Source organism: Chinchilla lanigera, unplaced genomic scaffold (genome assembly GCF_000276665.1).
Source record: "Chinchilla lanigera isolate Chin_1 unplaced genomic scaffold, ChiLan1.0 scaffold00105, whole genome shotgun sequence".
NCBI classification, from domain to species: Eukaryota; Metazoa; Chordata; class Mammalia; order Rodentia; family Chinchillidae; genus Chinchilla; species Chinchilla lanigera.
This window is the reverse complement of record NW_004955506.1, coordinates 896,025-918,400: the sequence shown is the minus strand read 5'-3', so window position 1 is coordinate 918,400 and position 22,376 is coordinate 896,025. Positions and strand designations below refer to the sequence as shown.

At 49.6% G+C, this 22,376-nt stretch overlaps 1 protein-coding gene and 2 long non-coding RNA genes across 5 annotated transcripts in view; 2 read left to right on the top strand and 1 right to left on the bottom strand.

The window, feature by feature from the left end:
- The window catches only part of Csnk1d (casein kinase 1, delta), a 31,635-nt gene extending 17,893 nt beyond the window's left edge, over positions 1-13,742 (bottom strand). Inside the window, exons 1-2 of one of the 3 annotated variants that reach the window (XR_264318.2) lie at positions 13,355-13,742; positions 6,070-6,180 (exon numbers count right to left, since the gene is read on the bottom strand). Coding sequence is in view for 2 of the 3 variants with exons in the window: in XM_005407211.2 (XP_005407268.1) it covers positions 6,070-6,180; positions 13,355-13,430 (187 nt within the window). In the remaining variant the exon portion in view is untranslated. The remainder of the gene's footprint in view (positions 1-6,069; positions 6,181-13,354) is intronic. The other 2 variants (XM_005407211.2, XM_005407212.2) reach the window with 2 other exon arrangements.
- A 137-nt stretch (positions 13,743-13,879) lies between these two features.
- LOC102012781 lies at positions 13,880-19,302 on the top strand. The gene is made up of 3 exons (XR_264316.2): positions 13,880-13,970; positions 18,181-18,269; positions 19,263-19,302. It is a non-coding gene; the product is annotated as an uncharacterized LOC102012781 (long non-coding RNA).
- A 29-nt stretch (positions 19,303-19,331) lies between these two features.
- The window catches only part of LOC102012223, a 7,336-nt gene continuing 4,291 nt past the window's right edge, over positions 19,332-22,376 (top strand). The window contains exons 1-2 of the long non-coding RNA XR_264313.2: positions 19,332-19,376; positions 21,052-21,189. This is a non-coding gene — a long non-coding RNA (uncharacterized LOC102012223). The remainder of the gene's footprint in view (positions 19,377-21,051; positions 21,190-22,376) is intronic.

The following is a 22,376-nucleotide window of genomic DNA, read 5'->3' as shown; positions in this document are numbered from 1 at the left end:
ACATTTTTCCCACATTGTGGGTTGTCTCTTCACTCTGTTGATGGTTCCTCTTGCTGCGCAAAAGCTTTTTAATAAGATAAGATCGCAGTTGTTGATTCTTTGTGATAGTTCCTGTTTGATCGAGGTCTTAGAATATAAATTATTCAACTACAAAAGATATACAAGATAAAAATCAAACTGTTTCTAAGATGGACAAAAAGACAAGGTGGCCTGTAGCAGAAGTACCTGTTGACACTGAACAGCACTGACCTCAGTCTACATCCCTCTACATGTAAACTGAGGCCACACCTATTTCATCTTTGAAATGCCTATGTATATTCTTCTGCTAATTTTAAGAGTAGGAAAATTTATTGGAGAAAAGGAATGGGGCATAGGAACAGCTCCTGAGAAACAGAAGGAGTCCCAAATGATTTGCTCTGTTTTGTTAATTTTTTGTCAGGGTATTATTTTTCCTATTTATAGTAGAGTTCTTTACAAATTCTGGATACTGAATGATGGTTGGTTTTATGATAGGCAAATACTTTCTTAGTATCTTGTATTAACAAATCCTTTCTGACCTTGGAGAAAGAAGAGCATTTTCCTATAAAAGTATAGAAGTCACTTTTACTTCCAGCAGAAACAGAGTGACAAACTATCCTCACACTTGAAATTAACAAAGGAAAAACAAACAGGGCTGGGATATACCTCAGTGACACGGTGCCTGCCTCGCAAATGTGAGGCCCTAAGTTTGATTCTCAGTACCGAAAAACCTCAAAAACCAAAAAACACACAAACAACAAATGAAACATGGAAGGCCGCTCCTGAGCCCTGATACTGGGGATCACACTGAGGGCCTCACTCATGTTAGGCACATGTCCTACCATGGGGCTATACCCCTAGCTCCCTTAAAAACTTTTTTGGGTAGTACTTGGGATTGAACCAGGGTCTTGTCACTGAACTACATCCCCAGCCCTCTTATTTTTTAAGACAGGGTTTTGCTAAGTTACCCAAGGCTGGGCTCGAACTTGCAGTCCTCCTGTCTCAGCCTTCTGAGTAGCTGGGATCACAGGTGTCCATAATGCTCAGCTTTGGAAAGATGGTTTCTAAGGCACTGGACCTTAGGCAGAGGACACTCTGCCTGAGAGCTAAACCACTCCCTAGTACCCCAGCTTGTGCCTGGGTGTCATCACAAACACAAGAACCAACTAGACCAATGTAACGACTTCATGCTAGAACATAGCTGAGGAAGGAGCTGAAAGATACAAACCCAACAAACAGGAGCATAAAATTCTCAATGCCTAGCATCCAGAGATTACAAAGCTTGCAAAGAAACTGTGATTTCAGTGAGAAATCAGTCAAAATTAACACAGATGTTAGAACCGAAGAGAAGGGTATTAAAAAAATTCTAGTAACTGGGTGTGGTGGCGCATGCTGAAGCAGGACCACTGTGAGATCAAGGCCAGTCTGGGCTCCATAGTAAAATCAAAGCCAGTCTGAATTACACAGTGTATCAAAAACAAAAAAAACTAAAAAATTACAATAGAAGTATAAGTTCATCCAACGTCATGAAAGTTAAAGGAATGAGAGATATAAAAAAGGGAAGGGGAGCAGGACTAAACAAGACCAAATGAACCCACAGCCTCAGCTCCGTGAAGCATGAAACCATAAAGGAAATCACCAGCACGGTACAGCCAGGCTGCCCCTGCCTATGGGTGGCGTTCCATCTCCAGCAGCCTGGATGGGTACGGCGAAGAGGGAACACAGCTACGTAGAGTCTGGACCTGCAACAAGGCATAAGGGGCACTGGGAGCAATGGCCTCTCGGCTGCCATCTTCCGAGCAGTGTTTCTTTCCACATATACAAGTGGAACTGCAGACTCACCCACTCCCCCAACACCAGTGTGTCACAATCAATTTCCAATCATTACTCATTCTGAAGTTTCAACTGCCCAAAGCTGGCCAACAGACATGTTTTGGAGCTTCGCTTGTACCCCCAATAGGGGCCTGTATTTTCTTTCCAGCCACATGTTCCAGAAATTCCTGGCCCACCCCTGGAACTGGCTACTTCTTCAAGAAGCCTCTCAGCAGAGACAGGTACTCAGAAACCACTTAAAGACCTGGCACGTCACTGCTCCTAGGCCTTGTATGCAGAGCCACCCACTTTAACCTCGACAGCTCTGTATAGGTTTGGTATTTGCAAGGCAAATGTCCCTCTCCTTTGGGAGTGTGGAAATTACTCTTGGGCCTTTGGTCTTTATCTTGTCACATAAGTTAACAGCAACTCTGGGAGAAGTGACATCTTGGTTTTCCTTTCGATGAACACAGGCAATTTCCACATGCCCTCCAATAAAGCCTGTTTATGTTCTGCATATAGTTCTTTTGCATTTTAAGATTTATTCCTAGGTACCTCCTGGGTCTCTTGTATTTTTAAAATTGTACTTTATAAATCATTATTGTTGCTGGGCATGGTGGCGCATGCCTGTAATCCCAGCACTGAGGAGGCTGACACAGGAAGATCGTTGCGAGTCTGAGACCAGCCTGGGCTACAAAGTGAGTCCAAGGTCAGCCTGAACTGCATAGCGGAGACCCTGTCTCAAAAAGAAAAAAAAAGGAAAAAAAAATTATCGTTGGTGTAATGAAATGAATACACTATATCTGATCTTAACCTAGTTAAACTCTGGTTTCTTTTGTGTTTACTATGGTAACAGTGTTATATCCCATGGGGGTGGTGGTCAAGGCTGGTAGATAGACTACAGTAAGAGCAAAAAGGCCTTTCTTCTCAGTTTCCTGGCCAGGAAAGATACACTGCTTTCTCTGGATGTGCTTCAACCTCAGCAGACTGTAACAAACCAAAATAGTGAAGCAGGTGGCAAAAGGCTCTTCTAAAGCCACTCGAGAGAATGTGCCCTGTGACCAGGGTAAAGAACGCCTCAGCTACAGGCTGATAACAGTTACTCTGTGAAGCAGACACTTTATACAAGCAAAACTCAGAATATGAAACAGATCTGTGCCTGGAAAGTGCTGCTTCTGATGGTTCCTCAATAACAGACCAGGCTAGCACGTTAGTAGAGAGCCAAACAGTGCTGCACTGTTCCCAGTGGCCACTGCCACTACCACCTGCAGGTATGAACAAAGATGCTTCCCCTCATGGGGCCCAAGATACCTCAGCACCTCCTGGGATGAAAACCCCAGGGGAGAGTGAGGTACTGGCAAATGCTTTCCATTGTGACTTGCGAAAAGTGTCAGTACAAATGTGGGGATTTGGCATTAATACAATTACAAATTTTCATGAAATTTTCAGCCGTTAATTAAAAATAGAACTGTCAAATATTTCAGACACTATTGAGATTCTGAAAAACATAAATTAGTTGTGAGATAACAGAAACAAAAATTGAAAAACAGGGCTGTGGGTGGTACATCACTTGCCTAGCATGTGTAAGCCCCTGGGTTCAGTCCCCAGCACTGAGAAACAAAAGCAAGAACAACCAACTCCCCTGGAACCACCAACCCAGCCCTGGAAAAGAGAATTGGGCAAGTAGGGAGGGCAAATAGACTAGGGGCTGGGCAGGTGCCTGGGCTCCACAGGAAGCTAGGTCTTTCTTGAGGGAGGAAAGGGTCAATGCATCTACTCTTATACCCGGTGTCCTCCTGACAGAGATTATGGTGACCAGGGTAAAAAAAATCCTTCAGCCTGGTCACCTGGATTTTATACAAAGACCTTACTCTCTCCTCTCCATATGACATCAAGTTCTTTAGTGTCAAACAAGCAACAAATGCTCTGAATCTGTGTTTTAGACATGTTAGGATTGGAAAGAACACCTATATAACAGCCTCTAGGTTTTACCTGGCAGTCACACTGCTGATAAGAACACTGTCCATCCAAGTCTTTCACCCACCAAATTTAGTTTATTTGTGCTGTTTCATGTTTTTAACCAATGGTTCCCACAGTCTGGATAAGTGGAATTTCCCGGGCACAGCCTGAGGGTGCTCAAACTCTAGTCTTTATCGTTTGGAAAACCACAGAGCCATCTGAGCTTGTTCCCTCATTTACAGCCTGAGGTGAAGACCCCAGTGCCCACTGCACAGGGATGCTGCAGAGTGATAACAGCATGTTTCCTGAAAGCCTTCTCCACCCTACGCAGCTGTGACCACCAAGCGCAGCAGCTCTCACCTGGCCCTGTTATGCCACAGCTCCAGCAGTCCTAGATGAATTCTGTGCTACAAGCTCCAAGGAATGGGTTGTAGACACTCAGCCCTGCAGTCTCTCCTCCAGTGCAGACTGAGCCAACCAACACAAGCAGATGAGAACCCCACCAGCATCAGAGGTACTCACTGTCACTTTCAGAAAATAACAGAAGTTACACATGGGAGACACTGCATGAGCAACAGCAAAATCTAGTGGTTTCCAGGCAAAGCAGACTCCCTGATCCTGTATCTGCTGGCCTCCAATTTGGTCTTGCTTTGAATGCCAGAATTACCTACTTTGGACATAAAATGTTTTCCAGAACACAGATCTTCAGGGTATCTGCAATATATGTAACGAGAGTACAACCCAGACCATGCCTGGGAAATGGTATGCAAAGGCCCAAGCAGGAGAAAGCCCATTTCTGGGATCTCATTTGGATTCCATGATCTGGAGAAGAGATATGGGTAAGAAAAAGGGAACAAGCAATTCTTCTATCTATACGAGAGGTCCAAACGACGAAGCAGTGCTTCCTGCCAGGGGCACACGATACCCTAGAACTTTTCAGATTGTCACAACTGAGGGGCAACAGGCACCTAGAGACTGCATGGCATCCTGCGGCACAGAGCAAACAGCAATAGGGCCAGGCCTGAGCCCTGTTCCACACCAAATGAACTCCTGTCCAGCTACGGCCAGAAGTTTCACCAGACCTATCCCAGGCTCTTAGGGACTGTTTTTCTTCCTATTCCTTGCAGAGACCCCAGCTTGCCAGTCTTCAAAGAGATGGTGCTCCTTAACATGTTTAAGTTTGTAGGTTTAAAGTCACTTCTGGTAAAGGTAAATCCTACCTTATCTCATTCTATTCTGTTGTAAACTTAAAGTTATGCAGATATTCCCTATTGCCCCCGAAAGCTCCTCCTTCTAAGTTACCAGAGCGCAGGCACTGGAAGGCACAGGTACTCTGGGGCACAGGCATCTCTATGAGGGAGCTGTTTGTGCTCCTCTAAGATGTTATCTGCTGCAAGGATACTTCATTAGAGGAATGTTGTTTCTAGCAATAGCTCAGTAAGCACAGGTTAGCTTTCACTGAGGCAAGGACTTTAAAAGTCAAACCAAGAGCTCCCCTTTCCTACTGAATGAGGGCCAATAATAGCAGTGCAGAAGGGATTCCTGACAGAGGGGTCTGCAAGAGTGGGGACATAGCATCCTTCAGACACCAACCCTGTTCCTAGGTGGGTGCCACACTGAGGACAGACCTTAAGAAGGACCCACGCTCAGCCCCGTCCTTCAGTGTTGCTATGTCTCATGACTCTGAATTTCCCAAGTTAAATTCCCTCCTGCTCTATCACCCAAGCTATCTTACATTCCAGAGAACTCTAAAAGAGAAACTGGTTCCACATCTGGCCCCCAACTAGCTTCCATGGCCCCAAGGCCAGGTTTCACAGAATTGCAAGTGACTTTGCTAGAAGGGGGTCATAGAAGTCATCACATTCAAAAGTATTGTTTTATCCAAGAGGAAACTGGACCAAGAGAGGAGTCTGAAGGGACTACCTCAAAAGTGTAAGCAAAGCATATGACCCCGCAGGGCCACATTCAGAAAGGCCCCACATGGTGACACAGCATCACACTGGTGAGATATGCTGTTATCAATAGCAGTTGCTTACTTTACAATTCATACAAACCCTGGATTTCAAAGACATTATGAACTAATGGGAAGCTAAGTAAAGGAGTATTTGTATGGAAAACCTAAAATCACATTTTTGTTTGACAAAGCTTCTGTATCTAAGCCAGTCTCTGAATAAAAGCAACAACAACTGATCATAGGTGTGTGCCAGTATCTTCCCCTCTTTCCCTAAGACAAACTATATTTTGTGATTTGTGACACATTTCAACAGGTAAAGGACATACCTCCTCCCTGCATCATTTTGTAGATTTTGCTCTCGATGTGGAGCTGAGGGTGTTTGGTCTTGACACATTCAAGCTTGATGGCAACTTCTTCTCCTGCAGCAATGTCCGTGCCTTGGCAAAGAACGAAGACCATTAATTATCTGGTACAGATCACACAGCCCAACATGACAGGTCACTGCAGAAATGATGAACACTGTCTGAGTTTTGTAAGATGGACCAAATAATAGATTCTGTCTACTTTCTGAGTTAATACCATCAGGTGACACTCTGTGGAAAACCATCCTATTTGAACACTATAGCAAAGTCTATCTGGTATCCCACCATTCACTTCCATCCGTACCTACTCCAGTTAGTCACCAGAGCTGCAGCGCCTGTCCCTTCTGATGTGAACCTTGCTATCAGACCTGTCAGCTGGGCTCTGCAGTCATGTACCAAAGGGATATCGAGAGAGTTCTAGGGTGTTCTCCATGCTGCCTTGATAGGCACTCAGGATATGCCCAAATCTCCCTCTCCAAGGAGGGCTGTGTTTTCATCACTCGCCCCTCCCCCAAGCCTCAGCCCAGCCAGGCACAGCACCCACCAGTCACAACTCTCAACAGCTGGGCAGTTCTCAAGTGAATTCAGTTTCCACACAGCCATAGGGGCCATCTTGGCTAAAGGACTACAAAGACCCTCAACCAGGCCCAGGGATGTCCCTTTCCCTTCCTGAGGACACTATATGAGAAGAAGGGACTTGTTCCCCAAGTTCCAATGGTACCACCTTAAAACACACATTGGGGACACACTTGTTAGTTTGTGGCTGATACAGCAATCACCACCCTATTAAGTTTGGAGGCAAGATTACACAAACATGTGTCATTTTTATGTGAAAATGTTGTATATCTGCTTTTTTCAGTAAGAACCTGCAGGCCCAACAAAGACTTCTCCTCTAGGATCACACATCTAAGTTCCTGAGTCCTTGTCTAACCCAAAGCCCTGCCTGGACCCACCCTCCTTCATTACAGAATATATCCAAATCTCTGACAATAGAAACTAAGTCTCACACTGTTACGGCTTGTGTCTAGATGTCCCCCTGAAGTTTCATGTGGTCATAGGTGGGGCTTTTTCAGAGGTGGCTGAATCTAGAGTGGGTGATTAAGTCATGGTGCAAGACATGCTAGGGTTAAGGGTGATTACTAAATCAGTCCACTGATTGGTTTGGTACTGCCCTAATCCCAGTAGCCTAGATAAAATATACAAGGGGCAGAAAAAAAACTGTGAAGGTCCCTTGCTTGCTTGGCGACCTTATGCCCACTACGAACTATTTTTCCTCTGTGATGCCTGTCTGCCATACCACTTTCCTTTGGAGGCAGCTGATTAGGGACTGAAACCTCTACAAACTGGAACTAAATAAGTCTTTCCTCCCTTAACTTGTGAGTGCTGGGAATTTTATCTCAGCAATGAGATAAGTGCCTAACACACACACTTAGCCCTCCTTTCCCCTCAGAGTCCTTCTACGCAGAAAACACTTTTATCCTTCCCAAGAGTGTGGTTATTTGCCAAGGAATTAACACAGGCTCCCATTGCCTGACAGACTTTGGTGGGGCGGGGCTGGCTAGCCATTCTTTGGCAACTCGGTTTCTTGTCAACTGAGATGGGGGGTGGTTTTTTGCCATCCATATCATAGGGAGCTGAGGAGGTGAAAGAGTTCACAGTTACACAGCACTTTCAGTCCCAGGTGAAAGGCAGGGCAAGGCTAAGCAAGCACCAGGACAACCTGACTTCTGCTACCATGCAGAGAACACTCCACAGAGGTGGTCCTTTCAGCCTACTGAGACAGCTACACCACAAGCCTGGGCCTGGAGCCCACTACCGGTACTGCAGATCCGTAGGAATAACTGTATCTCACCACTGCAGGTGACCATTTAAGAAGTATGACTCTTTAGGTAGAAAGGGGAGGGGAGAGGAGGAGAGGAAAAAGAGAGAGGGAGAAAGAGGAAGGAAGGAAGAGGGAGGGCAAGGAAGGGTAAGTGAGACTTGCAGCTGTGCATGCCTGTAATCCCAGCACTGCCTGTAATCCCAGCAAGTGCCTGTAATCCTAGGACTCACCTGTAACCCCAGCTCACAGGAGACCGAGGCAGGAGAACTGCTGTGAGTTCAAGGGCAGCCTGAACTGTATAGTGAGACCCTGTCTCAAAAAAGACAAAGACAGACAGATGGAGGAGAGGAGAGGGGAGGGGAGGGGAGGGAAGGAGAGGGGGAAAAAAGAGAGAAGAGAAGAGAAGAGAAAAGAAAAGAAAAGAAAAAAGAAAAGAAAGGCAGGCAGGCAATCTATCTTTTCCTTGTTTCCTTGTTTCCTACTCAATTATAAGAGAAATGACTTCATCTAAAATGTACTGTGCAGATGAAAAATGACCTCGAGTTCCTCTACGGCCTGGACTCTGAGCTGAACTTGCCAGCAGGGAGGGACAGTGACTCATCTCCCTGGTTACATCAGCAACTCCTTGCACTCCAAAGCAGCACTACCACTGGGGACACCACCACCACCTTCCCCAGTGGGGTAGGTCCACAGTGACAGGACAGCCTCAGGCCAGTGAGTCTACTGGTCCAGGATCTTCAGAAAGGCCAAAGACACCTCTAGCTGCAAAAGGCCAAAGACACTACACTGTGACTAATAAAGTTCACGTGGGATGGTCACCCCTGCAATGCTGACAGTCTTGGGGAGAAATCACCACTGGCAACTCTGCAACACAGTATGAATTATATTCTCTCCCGGGGGAAAGGCAGTGTGTTATCAGCAAACAGAGCCAGTGCTCCTGCAGGGCCACTGATGATCAGCTGCAAAGAAGGAACAGCTGGACAGAGGCTCTGCACACATGTGAGGACAGCACACACTCTGGGTCTCCTCCAGGACTTCAGCACCCGCTGGGGTAGAAGAACCCAGCAGCAGAACTACAAGTTCTATGCATCCCACTGTCTCCAGTGTCCTGCGGTCCTGCCCCCCTCCTAGGTTGGCAGCATCCCTCAACCCTCATTAACAATGCTGTTCAAAATCCAGTCCTTGTACATCTACCACTACTGATAAGGGAGCAAATACAGGACCAGGAAGCACCAAGAACTCTGATGGTATTGCTACAACATGTTTGTTTTTTAAAAAGTTGTGGTCTGCCACAGATTAGAACTTATAAAAATAGATTTTTAGCTAGGTGTGACGGGGCATGCCTATAATCCCAATACTGAGAGGCTGAGGGAGGATTACCACGCGTTGAAGGCAAGCCTAAGATACATAAGCAAGTTCAAGGCCAGCCTGCACTACATAGTGAGACCCTGTCTCAAAAACTAAAAGACAAGTAAGTTCTTTACCACAGGTAAGTTTGAGAACTACTAGAAGAGACACAAGAACCTGTATGAAAGATTCCATAAAGCTCTAGGTTCCCAATTCAGAACAAGTCAAAACCAAGTGACAGGTGGAAGTTTATTCAGGTAGTCGGACTATACTAAGGACACTTACCACACCAGACCTTCAGTTCTTTCATGCATCAACTACTCTGGTCTGGCCTAAGACAGGGTTCATTTACTAGGCACAGATGTCAGTTTGTATTTAGACAAAGGGTAATGCTAGTCTCAGGAAGCCAAAATGATGGTCCTCAAATTGAGCAGATAAAAGCAGCTGGTGAATTATCTGACCCTAACCCAGAGCATGAGCTTGTCCTGGGACAGAAAGGGGACTCTGAATTACCAAGCTGGAAACTGGTTATTCCCACTAAGTACTGTCAACAGAGAGATAGGGTGCCGCCTTAGAACAGCAGGGCAAAGTTTATATTTGAACTTTGCTGAGCAGTGTCATGACTTCTCATTAAAAATATCTAAGTGGGCTAAGGACATAGCTCAGTGATAGTATGCTTGCCTAGCACTGGCCAGGCTGGAGGGTCCATCCCCAGTACAATGAATAAAAAAAGTGGGTGGGAGAGAACACTCAAGCAAAATCCAGCCCCAAGGTAAAAGAGGAAGGGTCTGGAAGCTTTGGTGAGAGGAAGCATGCCCTCTGCCCTCCCGGCCGGCCAACGTTCTGGGGGTTCTGTGGTGTGCTAGACCCCTTGCATAGGATTTCCAGAGAAATCAGGGGAATGCAGAAAAACACAACAAACCAGAAATGAAGAGCCTATGGCTTGGCTCCCCAGACACTTGTGCACATCATGAAGCCTAACTGTACTGTCCATTCAGGTAAGGGTAGACAAGGCTCTGAGAAGCTGGTAAGAGTGACAAGCGAAGGAGAAATGCCTACTGCAAGCAAGAAGAAACTGGTCTCCACCCAATCCTATCGCTTGCTTCCAAAAGACAAAGACAAGAATGGAGCATAAACCCACGTGCTTTGCCATCTTGGCAATTTGTAGTCACTCTGCATACTGGCCAACAGAGCAGTGATCTGCTTACTCCTCCTCCTCCTCCTCCTCCTCGACCACCACTACCATCCCAACCTCAGCCTGACCCACCCCAAACAGCTCTTCCTCCCTTAAATTCAAGAGCACTGCCAGTGTTTACAAATGTTATCAAGTTTATAAATGGCACACTGCCAACAAAAGTAAAGGACTTTTGGTTTCTACTACCTCAAGACACCATATCACCCACAGAGCAATGGGCTGACACAGAAAAAGGCACAGAGCTGAGAGGCTGCCTTAAACCTACCTGCAATACAACCTATCCCGCCTGGATGTGGTCTCCACAAGGGTGTGGGCTCTGGGGCTTTCCAGCCTGGCCCAGAAGAACCTTCCACATCTGGCTGCTTAGACTGAGGACTGAGATTGGACTTTTTAGGTCTCATTAGCAGCCAAGTCCAGTGCATATAATTTCTCAAGCCCAGAAATTCCAGAAATAGCTCCATAATGCTGTATTTATTGATGCACTGAGGGGCAATTTGGGGAAAGATGTGAAGGAAAACCTGGCAGGGCACCCCCTACTGTGGTCCTGACTGTCAGGACAGCAGGCTCCAGGGAAAGCAGCCCAAGACCAGGTGTGGCCTTCTCGACACTCTTGCCCTCCTCCCAGTTTCAAACACCTGGAAAAACAGAAAGGTCCTAGGTGGAAAGCCAAACCCTCCTGGTGCCAGGCTCAAAACAAAACTGGAGTGGAGTGCTTCTGAGAATTATCAAAGTGACAACAGGAAAAAGTTTCAGTTTACACTCTCACTAAAATACATAAGACATAGGTTTTGAGAGAGGACACAAATCCTCAACTCAGGTTCAACTGGTGGTAGAAAACTAAGAGCATATTTGAGTTAATCGGTCCTACGGTCTTCAAATCAGTGCTCTTTGACTCTGGACTACAACCTTCCTTGGACCTGCCTTTCCAGCCTGTCTTATGCAAGATAACACAGCCATTTTAGGTTCAGTTCCTTAGGGGGTTGGCTTGAAAGGATGCCAACGTGGGCTAAAAAACTAATGCCAATGGGAAAAGACTGCTGATACCCACCCCTGTGGAACTAAGTAGAAGCATATGCCAACAAACAGGGCATCTGGGCACTTTAACCCCAGGACCTCAGAGACACAACAATCCCATTTTCCCATTCTAGAATAGATCTCTCTGCAAGAGCTTAGTCAACTGATCAAGTGGCCATGCGTGTGACAAGAGGTGAGAGGCCCAAAGGACACAACCCTGAGTAAGCAACACTCCCCCATTAAGCCTGCACTCTCTATAAGAAGTGCTTATACCTCCAAACAATGTGTGGTGACCATCCCACAACTGGACTGTCAGGATCAACTTCCACAAAGCACAAAAATGTTTGGCAAGGCCTTAGAGAACAAAAAGTTTCAAAATACATACTTTCTGATGCCTGTGAAAGGGTGGCTAATGGAGTGACTCCTCAGTATAGTGCCAAGATTCTGAGGTTATAACTTTTGCCAAAACCTATTCTATAAATAAGCCAAACAGCTTCCATTTATCCAGCATTCTGACTCCCAAAACACTGCCGAGAAGGCATCTGGCTGACTACTTGGTTATAAATATTTAAAGAGTGAAACCCAAATGTCTCCCAAGCATATTTTACTCAGCAAGCCTTTACAGAAGTACAGGTTCAAATCCATCACAGAGCACGTGATGGGGTTATCCTGTGGGTTAACCAGTCACCAAAAGTAGTGAAGAGCTATTCCCTGGAGCAGATTAATCCTAACTTTGTCAGCCCTTCAGGTCCTGGAAGGGAGGGGGTGGGACTCCTGACCCTCCCTGACAGGTGTGGCAGCCAAACAAAGACTGAGGCTAGGTCGTTCCACGACAGAACATGTTTAACCCTAAACTTCGGCCACAATCTCCGCAGACACAGCACTGCCAGGAGGCAAGTTCCGGAGAACAACTTATGCAATTAGATTTACTTTAAAATTCCCAGCTAGATGGCTTAAATCAACCCTTTATTACATTGTGTATCCTCTCACTGCAAATCTAACACAACCCAGGACATTTTCACCCTAAGTACATTTCAAATCTACCTTTAACATTTTAATACCACAGCTCATGAGTCCTTCCCACTTCCCGTGCTTCCAATTTTGCCAGCATCTTAACACTTTGTCTGCATTCATGTAAATTTAATTCTTGTTTGTACCCAGTACCAAGTATTCAACTTGGTTGCTCAAAACGTACTCAATGACAACTCCAAGGCCAAGGGCCTCTGGACAGACAGACCACCAGGGCCAGCTACAGCTTCTAGCTCAAACGAACACTTTCAATCTCTCTGTTCAGGCCAAGGAAGATACCCGAGAGAGGCATCAGGCCCTTCTAGGGGGTCAGTTAACCAGAGCTGCCACTGGCAGAAAGGGCAGGAGCAGCCGGTCGCGAGGGGCCCCGAGGACGCAGCCCAGCGTTTCCCCGTTTCTGATCGGGACACTCCCCACCTTCACAGCATTCAGGTTGCTTTGACATTTCCCCCCCACGTGTGTAACAAGCAGGGTCAGCAGGAGGGAGGGAGCCGGCAGTGCCAGACCCAGTCCTGGAGAGCAGCATGGCCTTTGTTTACCGCGGTGACCTCAGGCGCGGTTGGAAGCCGACGCCCGGCCCCGAGGCCCAGGCCCTCCCCTCCTCCAGGCCCGCAGCCCCCAGGCCACTGCCCCATTTCACCGGGCCTGCCGCCCCTCCACCACTCCACCACGGGTCCTCCCCCGGCCAGGTCCGCCGCCCCACTGCACCCCAACCATCTCCGGGGCCCGCAGACCCCCGCAACCCCCGCCGCGCTCCCGGAGCGGCCGTTGCCGGCAGTCCGGGCTCCAGGGCCCCGAGCGCGGCCCCGCAATGCACCCCCACGGAGCCCGCCTGGCCTCACCGAGATAGATGTCTCCGAAGGAGCCGCTCCCGATCTTACGGCCCAGCCGGTATCTGTTCCCGACCCTCAGCTCCATGGCGACGCGCCGCTTGCTGCTGCCCGCCCGGCCGCTTCCTGGGTCTGCGCTCCCGGAGGCGGCGCCGCTTCAGCCGCGACTGCGGGTCCGGTCCGGCTCCGCCCCCCTCACGGCCCCGCTTTCACCATTGCTTTCAGGCCGCCCCGCCACTCCCAGAGCCTCAATAAGGGACGGATGGGACAGTCCGAGAGCCGCCGCCGCTGCTCCGGTCCCTGCCAACGCCGCTCGTCCTCTCCCCGCCGCGGATGGACTCGGATCTTCCGGGCCTAAATCCCCCTTCTGCTGTCTAAAGGAGCCGCCGCCATCGCGCTGTGACGTCACTTCCCCTAGCAACCCGACGGGGAGGGGCCGCGGCGCTCGGAGGCGGGGCCTGGAGTTCCGGGCGTCTTCCGAGCAGGCGCCTGCGCACCACGCAAATCAGCGCGAGCAGATCCCCAGCTGTTCCCGGCTTTGGACCTCCGGCCCGCCGTCTGGCCCCTTCCAGCGTTCAGGCTCCCAGTGGTCACGCTGGGGCTTCGTGTCTGCCCCCGTAGTGGTCAGGTAAGCCCGCTGTTCCTCTCGGCAGACCTGGGAAAGGCGCCCGGCGGCGCCCTGTGCAAGAGCACTGGAGCGTCCCCGCCCTGGAGCTGCTGTTTCCAAGCGCGGAGCTGCAGCCATCTGCAGCCCGCGGCCTTCCCGCAGGGCTGTATTGAAGGCTGGGAGTGCAGAGGGTGAGGCCTGGACGCTGCCTTTCCCTAGTGCCACTGACCTGGAGACCGTCTCCATGGCTACCTAGTCGCTGTTGGAGCTGTGCCTTCCTCTCAGGGCAAACAAGAAGTTTGGTCTGTGGGCCAACTCAAAGCCAGGGAGCCTTCCAGAGATGCCCTCAGGGCAGGTACCCAGGAACTGAGAGGGACGCCCTACCCAGTCCTCCTGGCCTCTGCAAGAAAGGAGCAACTATTGCAGTGCACTGCGTTATTTGGACATCAAGGATGCGTTTACCTGGTCACAGGGCACAGGGCAGTGTGAGGTCCAGAACTGCCCGCTTAGCTTGTGGACCAGGAAAGCAGGCGAGCAAAGTGGCCTGTGAGTGCCCTGCTGGGCACACGGGGCTGGGCTCTCCACTTAAAGTGTTCTCACCTTCTCCCCAGCTGCAGCCCCTGCCCCAGACAGCTGGCAATCTGGCTGGGGAGACAGGCAGCAATTCCTGAGCACTCGACCTTACAGGAACCAAAGGGGGATTTTGCCAAACTAGTAAAAATAACCTTGTTGGCAGAATTCTCTCAGAGCTTTTCAGTTAATGAACATTGCCTGGCTCCACTTCTAGACTGGAACCTGAAGGGGTGTGACATCCACTCCCTGGAAAATAGCTGGACCAGCCTCTTCCTTAGCAGCCACTAATCTTAGGCCAATGCCTCACTCTGAGGACCGCCCTCAGGCCCATCTTCTACTACCTGTCTCCTCTGCCTGTTCTCTTAAAGGTCAGGAAAACCAGCCAACACAGAGACAAAAGTCCTTCTGTTTCCCTCCATGGCCATAGGAGGCAGCACCTGGAAGAGCCCTGGAAAGAATCAGGGCTGCTTCCACTCTCCCCTAGTACTGGGGATTCAATTCAGAGAATACTGAGCTCCTAATGTTCACAGGGTCTCACTAAGTTGTCAAGGCTGGCCTTGATTTTTTTTTTTTTTTTTTTTGTCTTTTTGAGACAGGGTCTCGCTCTGCAGTTCAGGTTGGCCTTGAGCTCCCTTTGTAACCCAGGCTGGCCTCTAACTTGCAACGATCCTCCTGCCTCAGCCTCCCAAGTGCTGGGATTACAGGCATGTGCCACCACGCCCGGCAAGGCTGGCCTTGAGCTTGCCACCCTCCTGTCTCTGCCTCTTGAGTAGCTGGGATGCAGGGTGTGGTATCACTCACCTCATGAGGCAGGAAGTTTCCTGTGAGTCCTGGACTACATGGCAAGACCCTGTCTATAAAACAACAACAAAAACAAAAAAGCATACTGGGTAGCTGGGGATTACAGGGGTGCCCAGCTACTGCTGCCTTTTTTAAGGGCCACTCACTCAGGGGCCTGAACTGGGATTCTCAACCCCTTTATCCCAGCACCATGCTTCAGGTGTCTTGCCCCAGAGCCATAACAGTCCCCTTTGTGTCCTCAGTTTCCCATTTGTGAAGCACAGTTTTGGCCCCAGGGCTTGCAGAGGTTGTGCTCATGACAGCTTCTCTCCCCTCCTGGCTTCTGCAGTAAGGTGCTGAGCCCCCTCTGTTCATTTGCCACCCTCTGCCTCTGCTCTGCTCACCAGCAGCTGAATGTAGGCACCTCTGCCAGGCCCTCCTGGCCCATTACTATGCCAATGAAGGCCCATGCAGGTGCCAGCAGATGTGACAGCTCTGCTGAGCACAGCTTTGTGAATTTCCCAGCTCACACTGACCCCAGGTGACCCCCACCCCAGCACCTGGTGCATCATTGGCAAACACTGGCTTTGTGAATCACTCATGTGGGCATATCCCAGGGAAAGGCGGCGGGTCCTGAGGCCAAGCCATGCTCAAGCAAGATGGTGAGACCCAGGCGCTGCCTTCAGAGCTGCCCCACCTCTAGGCATGAACCTCCCAGCAAGACGCAGGCTTGAGCCTCCCCTCCTACAAGACTCACCCAGGACTCCCCAGGTGTGTTCTGGGCAGGGGTGGGGCAGGCAGCCCCTCTACTCTTAACACCAAACTACAGTGGAAACCAAGTCTCTTAATGCCACTGTTGCTGGGGCTGGGTGTGGAGGCTTTCCTTGCTGTCTCTGTCTCTCTGCCTGGCAGGACTTAGGGACATAGGTTTGTTCATGATTGTCTTACTTTTCTCATTGCTGAGACAAAGTACCTGACACCCGAAGTGAAAGGTGGAAAGGTTCATTTAGCTTGAAGTTTGCAGAGGTTTCAGTCCATAATCAGTAGGACATGGCAGAGGGGCAATAGTTCATGGCAGAGGAAGACAGCAAAAGCAACAAGCAGAGAGCAAGACAAGCCTCTTTCTGTCCCTTATATTTTATCCAGTCTGTGGGGATTGGGGTGGTGCCAATCCAATCAGTGAACTGATCCAGCAATCACCCACCCTTAATCCCAGCATTGCACTGCCCAGTCAGTCACACAGTCTAGCATCAGCCACCTCTGAAAAAGCCCCGTCTAAACTGCATGAAGCTTTGGGGGGACATCTAGACCCAAACCATAACAAGGATCCTCCTGTGCACAACTTTACTTCCAGTTCTGCAGGCCCCTCCCGCCCACCTGATGCTTTGTGATTATAATGTCCTTAACTCAGATCCCTGCCCATGTCAGGGGTCAGATCCTATATCTGGATGACACATTGGAAAGTGGACACCCAGTCTGGTCAACATCCTATGCTCTTTAGGGAGGCAGACTGCAAGAGAAGCAAACTGTCGTGCAAAGTGGTACACACACCTTAAACTCAGCATTTGGAAGGCTGAGGCAGGAGGACCTCACAAGTTCCAGCCCATCCTGCACAACTCAGTGACTTAGCAAGACCCTGTCTCAAACCAAACAAAAAGAGTTGAGGTTGTAGTTCAGTGTGAAGGCTGTGGGTTAAATTCCCAAGTACCACACATACACATAAAGAAGGGCAACTTAGTGTTCTTTTTGCAGATTCACAGAGGTACGAACCATGCTGCAGTCTATTTCACATTTTATCATCCCAGCACAGAACCCGGCATCCAGCAGCCAGCACCTCTGCCCCAGAAGTAAAGGAATCAGTGGTCCCCTCACTGGTGTGGCCAAGGCCTGGCTTCAGGCTTCAGAGCTTTGTGCTTCCCATCCCCCACAGGACCCTTGCAGGAGTGGGAATACTGACACAAGGGTTTCCTAGAGTGTTATGCTTGGGATCTCAAATGCCCCCTGCAGGTTTACTGTGCCTGTGATGGGCTTTTGGGGAAATGACTAGGTCACAAGCCCCAGACTTCATCAAGGGGATGAGTCCGTCTCTGAATGCGCTATTAGGATGTGGGGCCCAGCTGGAAGAAGGCCGTTACTGGGATGTGCCTTTACAGGATACATTTTGTCACCAGCCCTACCCCTGTGGCTCTCCTGCTCTGTTTCCAAACTGCCGTGAGCCGAGCAGCCTTTCATCCACCATGTCCTTTGCCTTCGTGTCTGCCTCACTTCAGGCCTAGAAGCAACACAGCCAGGAACTATGGGCTGAAACCTCTAAAGGATGATTTAGAATAAACCCTGCTTTGTAAGAGTTGTTCTCAGATATTTTGTCCTAGCTATGGAAAGCTAACACACCTAGGAATCACCCCTCTAGCACACAGAGATGGCCTAGAGAAACCAAACATTTAAAATGTCTAGATTTTTCATGGCAGCTCCAATTTCAGTTATTGTGTAAGATTGGATAAAGTGTAGTGTCTCTGTACAATGGAATGGTATTCAGTCTTTTTTTGTTGCTATTGTTATTTAGTCTTGAGAAGGAAAGAAATTCCAGGACACGCTGCAACATGGGTGAACCTTGAGAACATTTTGCTGAGAGAGATAAGACAATCACAAAATGATACATCCTGTATGCTCCATTCATGCAAGGTCCCTGGAATGGTTAGATTCATAGGCACAGGAAGCAGAATGGGAGTTGCCAGGGGCTGAGGGATGGGGATGGGGAGTCAGAGTTTCGGTTTGATAAGATGAAAGAATTATGAAGGCAATGATGTTGATGGACACACAACATTATTCTTATCTCTAGTGGTGGGATTTTAGAGGGAGTTGTCTGTTTGTTTTGCAGTGCTCAGGATGGAACCCAGGGGCTCACTCATGCTAAGCAAGTGCTCTACCACTAAGCCACACATCCAGCCCTGGTTGCACGTTATGAATGTAAGTAGTGCTATTAAATAGTACATTTTAAAACAGCTAAGATGAAAAAAAATGGCTAAGAGGGTAAACTGTGTGTTACCATTCATGGGAAGTGGGAGAGAGAGAATGGATATAGAGGAGAGGGGAAGCTGCCCTGGCAGCTGTCCATGCTGAAACATGGACACAGGTCTGCAGCAGTGACTACCCTCTGTCCCAGGGAGACCACCTCTCTACTGTCAGCACTGTTTGTATCACTTCACCGTCTTGCTGCTGCTTTGGCAGCCCCTTGTGGCTCTGATGGCCCCAGACTTTCTTGCTTTGCTTACTCATAATGCCCAGAATTCACAGAGCTGCCAGGTACTCTGCCTGCCTGCCTGGTTTTTGTGTCTGTTCCTTGAAGCCCAGAGGTGGTAGGGAATGGGGGGGGGGTGGCAGAGTTGGTGGCCCCAGGGACCTGAGTAGATCTGCAGGCGAGGCAATGCCTGAGGCTCCTCCCAGCAGAGCTGTTTGTCCCAGCAAACCAGCAAAGGGGATAATACCTTGACCTTGGAGCCCAGCAGTCAGGTCCAGTGCCAGTAACACCCTTCCTTCTCTGAACTGGGGAAAGTCTATGTTAAATAAGGACTCTCTTGGCTGGGATGTAGCTCAGTGGGAGCATGCACTAGGCCCTCAGTTCCATCTCAAGAAATAAAACCAAAAAAATAAATTCCAAAAAAATAAAAGGGGAAACTCAATCTACAGAGGGCTGCTCCAAGAAATCCTTTTTTGTAGTACTGGGGATCAAACCCAGGACTTGTTTTTTTTTTTTTTTTTTTTTTTTTTTTTTTTTTTTTTTTGGTTTTTCTCCGGTACCGGGAACCGAACCCACGACCTTGCGCTTGCCAGGCAGGCGCTTTGCCGCTGAGCTAAATCCCCAGCCCCAAACCCAGGACTTGTGCATATTAACCAAACACTCTACCACTGAGCTACATCCCCAGCCCAAAGATTCAGCATATGTATTATTTATTTTTTAAGACGAGGTCTTGCTATGTAGCCCAGACTGGCCTTGAACTCTCAGTGTGCCTCCTGCCTCCACCTCCAGAAGGCTGGGATTACAGATGTGCACCACCACACCTGGCTCCGCTACAGGTAATTCTGTCAGCACCTGGCACCAACAGTGAGGGGTAGTAAAAACTTCCCAGAGTTTTCATCAGAGGTGGGGAAAAGAGGAGAGGGCAATCAGCATCTTCTGCAGATTTTATCTTGTCAGGATGGAAAGTTTGAGGAACAGGGCAAGGTGGGGCAAACAGCATCTCATCTGCCAGCAACAGTACAGAAGAAGATCCTGCTTGGAGCTGGGACAGGGAAGGTAGGATCCCAGTGGGATCATCCAGGAGAGCGATGGGTACAGGGAGCTGCCCATAGTGGCCAACAGAGGAGAAAGAGGCATGCACTGTGAGAACAGCTGCTCCTGATGCGTCCACTTCAGCTATTAAACCAAATCCTCTTTGGGAAATGGAGGCCCGGTTTCAGGACCAGCTCCCCACCAGCTCCGAGCAGGTAGGAAGGGGGAGGGCTGGGGCTCAGGGTTCAGAAGAGGAAGGGCACAGGTAGCCCTTCGTTCCTCTGTACCAGTCGTTATCCTAGTGGTTAGGCCTTAGGAAAGATAAGGAAACAGGCCACATCCAGATCTTGGACTTCCTAGTGTGGCCCTGTATGCCTGGCCCATGCCACCCACATGTTCTCTGGTTGACCCCACCCCCACCCCGACTCCCTAACTCATCTTCTGTGGTAGCACTGCCTGTTGAGGGAAGTTCCTTTGCAGCCACAGCGTGACACCTTCCCGGCACCCATACTCAAGCACTGGACACTTTGGGATTAAATAGCTACAGACCACATCCATCAGGCTGGGCTGGGCAGGAAAGAGTAACAGACAGCCCCCAGGCCTCAGGGACGCCACACAGCTTATTTGTGACATGAGACCAGAGAGAAACAGGCAACATCTCAGATATTATAATTCACTAAGTCTGGAGGAAGAGAGGCACCCAGGAGGGCAATGACCTGCTTAAGGCCCCACTGCAGCTCAGGGCCTCAAGGCTCCTTGTTGGAGTCTGTCTCCATGGGTGTTTAGCGCACCCATGTGCTAGAACCTGCGGTGACCAGCCCTGCAGAAGTATACTGGGGGAGTGGTGTTTGTTGTCCTTGCATGCGAGGTGGAGAAATTCTCTTCCTTGTGCTGGGCAAGGAAGCATCACGAAGCATCCAGCAGGTGCTGCCCTCCAGAGCAAATATGATCTCCCTTCCTGGTCCTCACAGGGTTACCTAGTTACCTGGCCTGTTGTGCAGGGGCCCCTAAGAACCTTCCTGATGAGCGCTTACTCCCTTCCAGCCTGCTGTGGAAAGCATAGCTGGGGTTTGCACAGAGTGACCACCTGCCTCTTCCTGCTGCTCCCCTGCTAGCCTGGCAGAGACCCATACAAGCCAGGCCTGCAGTCACCCCAGCTCAGCTGCTGCAGGGCTGAAGGCCTCATTCATACCCTGACCGTCAGCCATCTAGGGGCAGCAAGGCATCCTGGACCAAGGTGGGGCCTTCAAGAGGCAACTAGGTTATGAGGGCTCTGAGCTCAAGCAGGAGTGGGTTCCTGGTAGAGGGCAAGTTGGCTCCTTGTGCTGCTCTCTCTCACATACTGTTGTCCTTTTGCCTCTTGCCTTGGAGTGACACAGAAGGCCCTCACCAGACAAGGGCTGTCCTTGGGGTTTTCAGCTTCCAGAACTGTAAGAAATAAATTGCTGTTTGTTACAATTTTCTGGTATTCTGTTACAGCACCAAGGAGCAGACTTTGACAGGTGGCTGGTGGGACAAGCAATGCCACACTGGTGGAGCCCGAGGCCCTCCTTCTGCCCCATATATAGATGTGATGGTGACTGGCCCTCAGCGCACTGTGGACCCCTGCCTCATGAGGTTCAAGGAGCACCCTGGGGTGGGGGGCTGGGACCTGGTGGGGCTGCTGTTGGTTCTTAGATTTCTGGACCCTTGCCTTGAACTCAGGGTATGTGGGTTCAGGCAGCTGGGGCATGCTAAATAGAAGTACATGGAGCAGGCTGAAGGTGTAGGGGGCGGTAGGCTGGCACAGGAGGTGACATGGAGTCTGGACAGCCTGGGGAGCTTTAGAAGCCATTGTCCATCGGTTGCCTGGTGAATGAGAGAGGCAGCTTCCTGGAGCTTTGGGGCCACTGTAGGAGTCAGCCTAGGGCCTGAGCCCTTGGGTGCCCAGGCCTGAAAGCTCCCTCAGGAAGTTCCTCCCGAGGCCTCAGGAAGGCCTGCAGAGAGACTTCTAGGAGACTTTCTTGTTGGAGCATGTCTCCATTCATGTGTGGGCCAATGAACAGACAAGCCCTTGGGCTTCCTGTCCAGTATGAGCAAATAGTAGTTACCATGTGGTAAAGGGCACTCAGAGGCCCAGAGCCTGCCCTTGCTCCTGTTTGCACCTTCTAAGAGGAGTGACCCTTCCCCAGTGTCTGAAGGACAAAGGATGACCTTGGTCAGAGGGACAGGAGCGAGTGGTAGGATGTGGAGGTGTCCTGGGAGTAAGAGGTAGAGCGTGTGTGTGTGGGAGGTAGTGCATGTGTTGGGTGAAGCTAGTGCCCAACTACTGGCCAAGGGTAACCCCAGGAAGTGCTGTAGTCACCTAAGGCTGGGATGAGACAGAGGCACCTGTGGAAGCCAGGGAAAGCAGCCCATCAGGTTCTCCGAGCTCCATACCAGCCCTGATGACTAATGAGGCAAAGGCCTGCAACCTATGCCAGAGGACGGAAGTGAGTTCATGCCCCACTTCTTCCACCCAGCCCGGCAAAGGTGAGACCCTGATGGAGGCCAGGACTATGGTGTACTGGATTCAGGGCTGTGCCACCACCACAGGTGGCCACTTAAATTTATGTTTGTTTTTGGTTTTTGAGACACTCAGCATGTAGTCCAGACTAGCCTCAAACTCACTGTGTAACCCAGGCTGGCCTTGAACTGGAGGTGATCCTCCTGTCTCAGCCTCTCAAGTGCTTGGTTTAAGGTGTGTGCCTCCACACCTGGCTTTAAATTTAAATTAATACACACACACACACACACACACACACACACACACACACACACACACA